The sequence below is a fragment of the Mastigoproctus giganteus genome, chromosome 8 (assembly GCF_048544385.1).
Source record: "Mastigoproctus giganteus isolate SK-2022 chromosome 8, ASM4854438v1, whole genome shotgun sequence".
Taxonomy (NCBI): domain Eukaryota; kingdom Metazoa; phylum Arthropoda; class Arachnida; order Uropygi; family Thelyphonidae; genus Mastigoproctus; species Mastigoproctus giganteus.
In genome coordinates this window covers 202,965,478-202,978,538 of record NC_143582.1, presented here as the reverse complement: position 1 = coordinate 202,978,538, position 13,061 = coordinate 202,965,478, and the positions used below count along the sequence as shown (strand labels likewise).

Sequence of the window (13,061 nt, the reverse complement as noted above, 5' to 3'; positions counted from 1 at the left end):
ATAAAAATGTAAAATTAGCAGGTGCATTAGTGGACTTTTTCCACGATTATTATGCTTGTAACAAAGGAATGAAATAATTCAAAATTTGTAACTTTTTGAAGCCGATGTTATTTTAAATCTATTATGAAAATTCATTTTTTATATTGAAAACATATTTTTAATTAATTTTCTAAAATAATCCTGACATGCTTTAGATGGATTTGCACATAGTTGTTGTCTTCACTATTGTCAAGCAACACTTGATATAAAGAATCTAAAAATCCACATACTTTAGCAGCTGGATAATGCCAATAAATGTGATGGAAATTAGCATTAGCATTAGTAGAGGCATATGATGCAAAAAAGCAAGCTTATTCAGCATCAGCCAAAAAAAAAAAAAAAAAAAACCACTCCCATTTCACCCCTCCGTTCGTTCGAAATACCTGTCCAGTTGAGCTTTAAATTTGTTTAGGCTATCAACTTCAACAACAAGTCAGTGTCGATCAGTGTCATTGCAAATGTCGGCATTTGCAATGACACTGATCAAATATCAAGCCTGCATGCTTGATTGAATAATAAAAAAGCCACTAATCTTAAATTCATATTTTAGAGTGCTTGATAATCATATGCAAGAAGAAGTCTAACAAAGCCTAATGAAATATTTTCTTTTTTTTTTAATGATGAACTAGCTTCAGTAACAAACAATACATGTTGAAAGTTAAACCAATCATGAAGAAAACTAAAATTCACATTAACATCACTTTAGTAGATATTTTTATTTTCACATTTAAGTCATTTTGATGGACATTCACCAGCAACATACCTGATAGAGGGTTAATAGCAAGCATACTCTCGTAATATGCATTTGGAGATGTAGTTGAAAATGATTGTACAATCTGATATAAAGTTCTCTGAGCGGTGCAGACAACCTGCTAGAACAGCTCATCAGATTCTCTCAGTGATATATAGGAACTTTTTCAGCAGGGAAATTTCTGCTTTGTATAAAGGCAGTGGTTAAGCCAAATCTTGAATACCACATATAGGTTTGCATTCCTCATTTTAGGATGTAGATCCATCTTTATTTTTTCTCAGATAACACATGCAAGAGGAATACAATAGAACCCTGTTAATCTGGACTTGACAGGACCACACTCGGTCCAGATTAGTGAAAGTCTGGATTAACCAGAAGCTATCTTTTCACGTACCAGTTTAAAGTTACTAAATAACAAAATTTTAACTAAATTGGTTTTACCTTAAATTAATAAAAGAATATGGTAAGTAAACAAATTACTGTACAAAGCAACAAAGTTTTAATGTAGAACATTATATTACAGAAAATTAAGCACAAAAATATTACAACACAAAACAAATAACTATTTTCGAGAAGTTTACTTGAAATAGTCAATGTTTTTTTTTCCTTTAATTTTGAAACTCGCTTTCGGGCAGCATGATCTTGCAACCACTTCAAGGTCAGAAGCTCACCAGTTGATGTGTCATCCTGTCCCTCGAAATAAATCTGTAGCTTCTCCAGCATTCCAATTGCTTCAGTGTGACTCGTGCCAGTTGTTTCCTCGTACACACTTCATCAGAGTTGCCGTCTTCATTAGCTTGCAATGATGATCATGAGCATGCTTTCACGATGTCTTCCTCGGTAAGGATCTGATGTCCTAGATCATTATCACACATTATCCATGGAACAATGTCTTCATATGTTACGTCTGAACAACCCCCTAGATGTTGAAATAACTGGACAAAATCATTATCATCCTTGTCATCATTGGGATCCGAAGAAATATCCATTTTTGTCTCAGATCTTTCCATTGGAACATCAGACCAAACGTTTTTTTCCAGCATTTGATAAGGGTAGTCTTATCAGTTTCGTTTCAAGCTGCAGCAGAAAAATAAATGACTGTCTTTATGTTGACATTTTTAAGAAGGTCCATAAAGTTTGATTTTTCTTCAAGTGCCTCTTGCTGTTCTAATGCTGAGATTATCAACTTCTTTCTGTACCGTCACTTCACAGCCTCTATAACTCCTTGATCCATAGGCTGTAATACTGCAGTAATGTTGAGTGGCAAAAATTTTATAAAGATGTTGTCAAATCTCAGTTGTTCTTCTGCTGAGTGGGTTGGAGTGTTATCAATGAATAAAACTGCTTTTTCTTCCAGTCTTTGATCCTTTAAATATTTTTTTAACTAAGGAACAAACGAGACGAAAAACCAATCTTTAAAAAAATCTGAGCTCATTCAAGCCGATTTTTGTGACATGTACTTTGCTGGGAGGGCAATTTAAGTTCATATTTTTAAGAGTGCATGTCGGATTCCATGATGCTCCTTCCACCTTGATAATCACTCCAAACTCGCAGTAAAAGACGGGTCACCTCCTAACTTTTCATTAAGGCTAAGACCCCTCTGATCGAAGGATTGGGCCTGAAAGAGGAACGAACCCCTTGTTCTCATTCGTGACAAAACCAAGTGTATAAGGCCTCATTCAAATTTTCATTTTTTGACTGCTTAATGATAGCTCTATTTCCTAAGCTGTCTTTGGCCACCATTTTTGCACAAAAGTTTTCGATTGCTTTCCTGTTTTTTTTCCAATCGGAAATAGTTTGTTTTGCCACCCCTATATCGAGAGCGATCTTTTTTTAAACTTTCCCCCTTATCAATGTGAAAAGGCGTTTTTTGTTTTTGTTCCTTCAGCATGGTAACACTCTTTCTTTTTGTTGCCATATTACCAAAACCACAAAAAAATAAAATAAATAAAAACAAAAAAAACACCCTAAAGAACTGGCGTAAGGTGTACACGTGGACAATGCTAGCTGTAGCTGTCACTGAATAGCATTAGCATTAGCATTTGTAGAGGCATATGATGCAAGAAAGCAAGCTTATTCAGCATCAGCCAAAAAAAAAAAAAAAAAAAAAAAAACCCTCTCCCATTTCACCCCTCCGTTCGTTCGAAATACCTGTCCAGTTGAGCTTAATTTGTTTAGGCTATCAACTTCAGCAACAAGTGATGGAAGTCGGTTCCACCAACCAACCACCCGCTGGCCAAAGGCAAATTTCCGCACATCTATCCGACATCCGTCCTTCCTCAATTTGAATTTATGCCCTCTGAGGTGATTATTCTGAGAAAGATGAAGAATCCCATTGGCATTGAGCATGCTCAAACCATTCAAAGCCTTATACACCTCTATCAGATCACCTCGCCGGTGCCTAGTCTCCAGACTCTGTAATTTGCAAAACTTAAGCCTTTCTTCGTAAGAGCAACCCTTTGTTCCATTTACTAATCTTGTTGCCCTTCTCTGTACCCGTTCCAGCAGCTCTACATCCTTCTTGAAATGAGGCCTCCAGACCTGTATACAGTACTCAAGATGTGGCCTAACCATTGCCTTATACAAGGGAATAATCACCTCCTTATCCCTGCTAGAAAAATTCCTATATATCATTGACAAGACACCATGAGCTACTCTTGCAGCTCGTCTGCACTGCTCAGAGAACTTCATATCTGCCTGCACAATTACCCCCAGGTCCTTTTCATTCTCCACCACTGTCAGTGTAGTACCGCAGAGTTGATACATTGCTCTGGGGTTACTGTTACCCATATGTAGTACTTTACATTTGTCAATGTTAAACTTCATTTGCCACCTCTCAGCCCATCTGTTCAACCTTTCCAGATCCTGTTGCAGCAGCATAGCGTCAGTAGTGTCCTTAACGACCCTGCCAACCTTTGTATCATCTGCAAACTTAGACATTAAACTTGATATCCCATCATCGATATCATTCATAAACACCGAAAACAACAATGGACCCAACACTGAACCTTGAGGAACTCCACTAATAACATTAGTCCACGTTGAGCAGTGTCCATTGATTACCACTCTCTGTCTTCTGCCACTCAACCATCCCCTTATCCATAGCAGCAACTTGCCTCCAATGCCACACTGCTCCAATTTGTGCAGCAGTCTTCCATGTGCAACAGTATCAAAAGCCTTTCTAAGATCCAAATGTATAATATCAAAGTTATTCCCTGCATCCAGTTCTTTTGTGACTACATCATAGTACCCAATCAAATTGGTCAGGCAAGACCTGCCCTTAACAAAACCATGCTGCGTCTGAGCTATAACTGAATTCTTGTCTAGATGATCCTGCAGTGCCTCTTTAACCAGTGCCTCCATTAATTTACCTGGAACAGAAGTTAAACTAACAGGTCTATAATTACTTGTGTCAGCCTTTGATCCTCCTTTGTGAATTGGGGTTACATTTGCACATCTCCAGTCTATGGGTACCTCCCCTGAGTCCAAAGAAGCTCTCATAATTATGGCTAGGGGTTTGCATACTTCCTTTGCTGCCTCCTTTAATATAACTGGATAGATCCCATCCACCCCAGGTGCCTTTTTTATGTTTATCCTCAACAATCTCTCCTCCACTTTCCTCTCAGTTATTACAAAATCATCCAGCTCACTGCCAATGTTTACTTTACCTACATCATTCTCCTTCCTGAATAACTCCTCATGCGTGAATGTAGATGCAAAATACTCGTTTAGATTGTTAGCCACCTGAGCAGGATCCTCAACTGTTGAACCATCAATATCCAGTGGACCAATCTGATTCATCCCTTTCCTTCTCGAGTTCAAGTATGTAAAGAACTCCTTTCTGTTTTTCTTTGCATCTTTTGCCAAGGATTTTTCGTAGTCTGCCTTTGCCTGCCTAATCTCCTTTGTGACTTGGTTACAGACCAACTTATATCTATCATAGGCTTCCATGTCACCCATTAATTTGTATGTATCCCATGCATTTTTCTTCTCTGCCACATGTCTCATTAGTCCATCTGACAACCATTTAGGCCTAAACCTTGAACAATATTTCTTAGTTGGTATGTAAAGCCTGGTAGCCACCAAGATTAGTTCCTTGAATGCTTCCCATTTTGAGTTTGCTGTTGGTAACATCATCAGTTGGTCCCACTGTATAGAATTTAAATACTGTCTCAGACCATCATAGTCGCCTTTACGAAAACAAAAACCCTTCCCTTTACCTCTGATGGTAGTTACCTCCTTGAGTAAATAGGTTATTTTCTTGAGATTACCCTACAATTGTCTCCAACCACACCATGTGGTCCGATCGGAATTCTGGAGGTCACAACCATAAAACAATAAAAATAAGTAGCAGTCCCCTGTTTCTTAGGCTTTTCTGTTAGTGCAATCTATTATAAACGGATAGTAAACATGATCTTATTGAATTTGTGATAATACAGACAGCTGGAATTCTGTGGGTTTTTACATTATTATAGCGAAATGCATTTCCCCTTCCATGAAATCTTCAATCGTATCAAAAACATAAATAAATTTATTTTCAGAATGTTCTCTTCATTCCTATTTTTTAAGTTTCATAACGTCATTCCGTTCTCACTTGTGCGTATCGTGTTAGTTGCAATTTGTGCATGCAGTGTTCTTTGTTATCGATTGCCTATCTTTTGTACTGTTTTAAATTTTAGACCCCCTCCAAAATGTTAGTGAACAGATAGTTTTTTTTTTTTCGATAGTTAGAATTTTTCTCCTGACTGAAAATTCAGTCCGGATCATTGGGGTCAGGATTGACGGAGCTCTACTGTAGATTTAATGGCCGCAGAATAAATCTATGTAAATTTGACCTTGTCACCACGTCATTTTTTTTTAATATTTTATTTTTACTCCATTAATTGCAACTGCACTAAAAACATAAACTTACTTATATATTCATTAAAAATGTGACACTAACAGAACTATGATAGAATTATTAGGAGAGATGTGGTAGAATTATTAGTAGAGACATATAATGCAAGAAAGCAAGCTTGTACAGTATCAGCCCAAAAAAAACCTTCCCATTTCACCCATCCATTTGCTCCAAATGTTTGTCCAGTTCTTTCCTTGAATTTATTTAAGCTATCAACTTCCACAACAGGTGGAAGTTTGTTCCAGCAATCAACTACCTATTGGCTGGCTAAAGGCAAATTTCCGCACATCTATTCTACAACTGTCTTTCCTCAGTTTGAATTTATGCCTCCTCAGGTGTGTAATCCAGGCAAGAGGAAGAATCCCATCAGCATTGAGCTTGCTTAAACCGTTCAAGGCTTTATCACCTTAGTCTCACACAGTTTTTAAATTCTGTACAGTGGGATCAACTGATGATGTTACTAACAGCAAATTCCAAGTGGGAAGCATTCAAGGAACTAATCGCGGAAGCTACTAAAAGTTTCATACCTATAAAGAAATATTGTTCAAGGTTTAGGCCTAAATGGTTGTCAAATGAACTAATGAGACTCGTGGCAGAGAAGAAAAATGCATGGGATGCATATAAATTATCAGGCGACATAGAAGCCTATGGCAGATATAAGCTAGTCTGTAATCAAGTCACAAAGGATGTTAGGCAGGCGAAGACAGATTATGAGAAATCTTTGGCAAAGGCTGCTAAGAAAAACAGCAAGGATTTCTTTACTTATATAAACTGTAAAAGGAAGGGGATGAATCAGATTGGTCCACTTGATATTGATGGTTTGATTGTTGATGATCCTTCTCAGATAGCAAACAAACTGAGTGAGTATTTTGTATCTACATTCGCACATGAGGAGTTATTAAGGATTGAAAATGCTAGAAGGTTATCAAATTGTAGCAGGGTGCTTAATGATTTTGTAATAACTGAGAGCAACGTGGAGGAGAAATTGTTGAAGTTAAACAAAGAAAGGCACCTGGGGTGGATGGGATCTATCCAGTTATATTAATGGAGGCTGCAAAGGAAGTAAGCAAACGCTTAGCCATAATTTTGAGAGAGCATCCTTGGACTCAGGGGAGGTCCCCACGGACTAGAGATGTGTAAATGTATCCCCAATTCACAAAGGGAAATTGAAGGGTAATGAAAGTAATTACAGACCAGTTAGTTTAACCTCTGTTCCGGGTAGAATAAGGGAGTCACTGGTTAAAGATGCATTGCAGGATCATGTAGACAAGACTGCAGCAATAATTCAGACACAGCATGGGTTTGTTAAGGGAAAGTCTTGTCTGACAAATTTGGTTGGATATTATGATGTGGTTACAAAGGAACGGAATGCAAAAAATAATTTTGATATCATATACTTGGATTTCAGGAAAGCTTTTGACACTGTTGCGCATGGAAGACTACTGTACAAATTGGAGCAGAATGGTATTAAGGATAAGTTGCTACAATGGATAAAAGGATGGTTGAGTGGGAGAAGACAGAGGGTGGTAATCAATGGGCGCTGCTCTTCGTGGACTAATGTTATTAGTGGACTCCCACAGGGTTCGGTGTTGGATCCACTGTTGTTTTGTATATTTATCAGTGATATTGATGAAAGTATATCAGGCTTAGTGTCAAAGTCTGCAGATAATACAAAGGTTGGCAGGGTTGTTAATGACAGTAATGGCAGTGTGCTACTGCTACAGGATCTAGAAAATTTGGGAAGATGGGCTGAGAAGTGGCAACTGAAGTTTAACTTTGACAAATGCAAATTGTACTGCATATGGATAGAAGTAACCCCAGAGTAATGTACAAACTGTGTGGTACTACACTTAAGGTGGTAGAAAATGAAAAAACCTGGGAGTAATTGTGCAGTCAGATATGAAGTTATCTGGGCAATGCAGATAGGCTGCCAGGGCAGGTCATGGGGTTTTGGCAATGATATACAGGAATTTTGCTATCAGGGAAAAGGAGGTAATTGTCCCTCTGCACAAAGCAATGGTCAAGCCACACCATGAGTACTGTGTACAGGTCCGGAGGCCTTATTTTAGGAAGGATATAGATTTGCTTGAGCATTGACCTCAAGGGCTCATATCTGGTGAGTATGGGCTTGGCACACCCAGGGTCCTGAGCTGGATATCATCATTCTTTTTTTTTTCTTGGTGATTCCCTTTTACTTCTGACCTTGTTCTCTCTCTCTCTCTCTCTCCCTCCCTCCCTCCCTCCCTCCCCCCTCCCCCAGAGTTATAGAAAAATTTTTCTTTTGGCTGGTACGGTATAAGCCTCAGGCTTCCTTGCACCGTATGGCTAATGATAATAATAATAATGTACAGAGAAGGGCAACAAGGTTGGTGAGTGGGATGAAGGGATCCTCCTACCAAAAGAGGCTTAAGTTCTGCAAATTTCAGCGGCTGGAGACTAGGCACCTGTGAGGTGATCTGATTGAGGGGTATATGGCTTTGAATGGGTTGAGCACGCTGAATTCTGATGGGATTCTTCCACTTGTTCAGATTACGAACCTAATGGGGCATAAATTCAAATTGAGGAAAGACAGATGTAGAATAGATATGTGGAAATTTGCCTTTAGCCAGCGGGTGGTTAATTGCTGGAACAAATTTCCATCTGTCATTGTGGAAGTTGATAGGTTAAATAAATTTAAGGAGGAACTGGACAAGCATTTAGAGTGAATGGTTGTGTAAATTTTTTTTTTTGGCTGATGCTGCATAAGCTCATATGTTTGCTTTCTTGCATCACATGCCACTATTACTACTATTAATCAGATCACCGTGTGGATGCCTAGTCTCCAGGCGCTGCAATTTGCAGAACTTAAGCCTATCTTTGTTAGAGCACCCTTTTGTTCCTCTCACCAATCTTGTTGCCCTTCTCTGTACTCGTTCTAGCAACTCTACATCCTTCCTAAGAGGCCTCCAGACTTAATGTAGTATTCAAGGTGTGGCCTGTTGATTGCCATATGCATTACTTTGACAAATTCAATGTTGAACTTCAGTTGCCACCTCTCTGCCCATCTGCTCAAATTTTCTAGATCCTGTTGCAGCAACTACTGTCATTAACAAACCTTCCAACCTTTGTATCATCTGCAAACTTGGATATTAAGTTTGATATACACTAGACTCCCGCTAGTCCGAACTAATTGGGACCGAGCCCTGTTCGGATTAGCAGAATTTCGGATTAGCCGAATAACTGCAATAATGCAGAAGCAAGCAGTAAAACAGGTCTGGTTTATTAAGGAATGAATGTATAGTAAGCCTACTAGCGTTTGTACGCGAGCGTAACACACCGGAAGCAACCCCCCCCTCCACGCTATGACTAATTGCACGCGACATTGTGCATTAAACGTGAATGTTTATATCTTCGCTCTACATTATATTTTATAGTTTAGTTTAGTTCAGTCTGCTGCCACAATGGCCACGAAACGGAAACACACAACGTGTACATTAAAAGATAAGCTGGAAGTTTTAAAAAGGCTGGACAAGGGGGAAAGTGCAACGAAATTAGCAATAGAGTTTGGAGTGGGCAAGGCCACAGTAACTGACTGGAAAAAAAACCGCGCAAAGATCGAACAGTTTTGTACCTCTACTTCAGAAAAATCAGTTGAAAATTGACAAACAGTAAGGCCCTCAACGTTTGACAAGCTTGATGAAGCCTTATTCACGTGGTTCACTCAGGAAAGAGGAAGGGGAACACCCCTAAGTGAACCTCTTGTTAGAGAAAAGGCCATTCATCTCAACAAACTAATGAAAGGTGGTGAATCATTTATTGCAAGTACCAGTTGGTTTGATCACTGGAAGAAGCGCCATGGGATTCGCCAGCTAACGATCACCGGGGAGCAATTATCAGCTGATCATGCTGTAGCAGAGAAATATTTGGGTGAGTTTGCTGATTTGGTATCACATTATTCACCTTAGCAGATATATAATGCTGATGAGACAAGTTTAAATTTTAAGGCTTTGCCCACAAAAAGTCTAGCATCTCAACAAGAAATGCGTGCCCCAGGTTTTAAAATGAATAAGGAGCGAGTGACGTTGATAGCTTGTAGTAATGCTTCAGGAAATCACAAGCTACTTTTGATGATGATCGGTAAATCAGCGAAGCCGAGAGCTTTTAAAAATATGAACATTAACAATCTTCCAGTTCATTATAAAAGTAAAAAAAAAGCTTGGATGAACAGACAGCTTTTCATTGAGTGGTTTCATAATCAATTTGTCCCAGCAGTGAAACGTTTCAGCAATGAAAATGATTTGCCACCTCGTGCCATTCTCCTCATAGACAATGCGCCGTCCCACCCAGACGTTTCCGAGTTGATATCAGGGGATATAAAGGCAGCTTTTTTACCGCCTAATGTAACACCGTTATTACAGCCCATGGACCAGGGGGTGTTACAGTCTATCAAGCTTGCATACAGAAAGAAATATCTTAGGTCCTTGATAGAAGATAACACCAATTCACTTTCTTTACATGAGAAAATGAAACAAGTGAACTTAAAAGATGTTGTATATTGGGTTGCTGAGTCGTGGGAGGGTGTAACCGAGCAGTCCATACAAAGATCATGGAAGAAATTATGGCCCTCTCTGAGCTTTGTCGATAGCTCTGACGAAAACAATGACATAGAACAATTAATTCAGCTCGTACAGGAAATTCCCGGGTGCGAGGAAGCAATAGAATCTGACGTTAACGAGTGGATTGCAGCGGATGGAATAGGTCATGAAAACCTGTCGGATGAGGACATCATGGCAGCTGTCACCCAAGAAGACTCCAAGCAGAATGATGATGGGAGTGATGACGAGCCCATTGTTTCTGCGGAACAACTTGTGTCGCATACAGATGCGACAGCGGCCCTTGACCTCACTTTACGCTACTTAGAACAACATCCCAGCGCTACACCGGCAGACTACATGTTTATGAAGCGGTGGCTAAACATAGCATCATCTAGCCAATTTTCATTGTTACGTCAAAAGAAACTAACAGAGTTTGTTACTTCTGAAAAATGACTTTTGTTCCTGTTTTGGTGTGTAAGTATAAATCTGTAATTTTAATAGGCCATGTCAAACACTGATTTATTAATTTTGTATTAGTACAGTACTACAATAAAATACAATTGTTTTGTGGAATTCTAAATGTTTTTGTACCATTAATGCCCGTTTAAATTTAACTGGAAAATACAAAAAACGTATATTTTGCGAACTAAAAAATTTCCTCTCCGCCGACCGAAACGTGTTCGGATTAGGCGGATGTTCGGATTAGCGGGAGCCCACTGTATGTTCATCAATATCATTGATAAATATGTAAAACAACACTGGGCCCAACATCCTAATCCTGGGGAACTCCACTAATAACATTAGTTAATAACATAAGTCCTTGAAGAGTAGAAGAGTAGTGTCCATTGATTACTACCCTGTCTTCTCCCACTCAATCATTCCTTTATCCATAGCAGCAACTTGCTCTTAATGCTATACTGCTCCAATTTATACAGCAGTCTTCCATGTGCAACAGGAAAACTGCTGGAACTTAATTAACTTAAGCCTTTCTTGGTGTTACCAAGAAAGGCTGAAGTTCTGCAAATTTCAGCTTCCGGAGACTAGACACCTTCAAGGTGATCTAATTGAGGTGTATAAGTCCTTGAATGGATTGAGCAAGTTCAGTGCTAATGGGATTTTTCCTCTTGCTCAGATTACTCACCTGAGAGGGCATAAATTCAAATTGAGGAAAGACAGTTGTAGAATAGATGTGCGGAAATTCGCCTTTAGCCAGCGGGTGGTTGATAGTTGGAACAAACTTCCATCTGTTGTAGTGGATGTCAGCAACTTTAAGTTCAAGGCAGAGCTCGCTCGGCAGACATTTGGAGTGAATGGGTGTGTGAAATTGAAAGGGTTTTTTTTTTTTTTTTTTAGCTGATGCTATATAAGCTTGCTTTCTTGCATCATATGTCTCTACTAATGCTAATGCCAACAGTATCAAAAGCTTTCTTGAAATTTAAGCATATGATATCAAACTTATTTTCTGCATCCAATTCCTTTGTGACCACATCATAGTATTCAATCAAATTAGTCAGACAAGACCAAAAACAAGATATGCTCCCCTTAGTGAAGTTGAAAAATTAAAAAACTTTAATGCTGTATGCTACACCTGTGCTCTCCGTTTTTAATACTAGCAGAAAAAAAATTTAAGTGCAAAAAAGATTTGCGTATTGTATAGAAGATTGATAAAAGGTCAGTGAAATTATGGGAATTGCACTTCTTATTTTGTAATATGCAAGAAGTGGTGCAATGACCACTTTGATGTATTTTCCACCTATAGCATTGAATAACCATAGTGTTTTACAGCTGTGGATATGGGAAACTTTTGCTACTACAATCAGATAAAACAAAATTAGTACAGAGATGGAAATAACCCACAGAAAAACTATAACTTTGGGGAAAACAGCTTTCAAAATTTCTCCTTATCATAAATTGGAAATACTTTGCAGTATTTCCAATTTATGATCAGTTTTGATCAAAGCTTACACCTTTGAAAGAAAGTGCTATGAAATGTAGTTGATAGGAAAATAAAATTGAAGTGCATAAGAAAGTATTTTTTTGAGGAAAGATCTCTGTCTATTTTAGGGAAATAGAGTGCGGCTCTGGGGGAGGGTATCATTAGCCTTAGCATTAGTAGAGGCATACGATGCAAGAAAGCAAGCTTATGCAGCATCAGCCAAAAAAAAAAAAAAACCTCCCATTTTGCCCCTCCATTTATTCCAAATGCCTGTCCAGCTTAGCCTTAAATTTATTTAGGCTATCAACTTCCACAACATAAGATGGAAGTCTGTTCCACCAAGCAACTATCCGCTGGCTAAAGGCAAATTTCTGTACATCTATTCTACAACTGTCTTTCCACAATTTGAATCTGTGACCCCTCAGGTTCTTAATCTGAACAGGAAGAAGAATCCCATCAGCATTCAGCTTGCTCAACCCATTCAAGACCTTATACACCTCAATATCACCTCGCAGCTGCCTACTCTCCAGGCCCTGCAATTTTCAGAATTTAAGCCTTTCTTCGTAAGAGCACCCCTTTGTTCCCCTCACCAATCTTGTTGCCTTTCTTTGTACTCGTTCTAACAACTCTACATCCTTCCTAAAATGAGGCCTCCAGACCTGTACACAGTACTCTAGGTGTCTCCTGACCATTGCCTTGTATAACAGGATAATCACATCCCTGTCCCTGATAGCAAAATTCCTATATATCATTGACAAGACTCCATGACTTGCCCTGGCAGCCCATCTGCATTGCTCAGCAACTTTATATTTGACTGCACAATTACCTCAAGGTCTTTTTCTCTTTCCACTTCCCTGAGGTAGT

The 13,061-nt window shown here is 38.8% G+C and overlaps 2 protein-coding genes across 2 annotated transcripts in view; both read left to right on the top strand.

The window, feature by feature from the left end:
* Window positions 1-13,061, top strand: part of LOC150082202 (uncharacterized) — a 70,070-nt gene that overhangs the window by 2,928 nt on the left and 54,081 nt on the right. The gene's annotated exons all lie outside the window — the stretch shown is intronic.
* LOC150082203 (uncharacterized) overlaps window positions 1-13,061 on the top strand; it is a 56,485-nt gene that overhangs the window by 33,793 nt on the left and 9,631 nt on the right. The window contains exon 5 of the mRNA XM_090380449.1: window positions 10,349-10,692. Within this exon, the coding sequence (XP_090236575.1) occupies window positions 10,349-10,692 (344 nt within the window). The remainder of the gene's footprint in view (window positions 1-10,348; window positions 10,693-13,061) is intronic.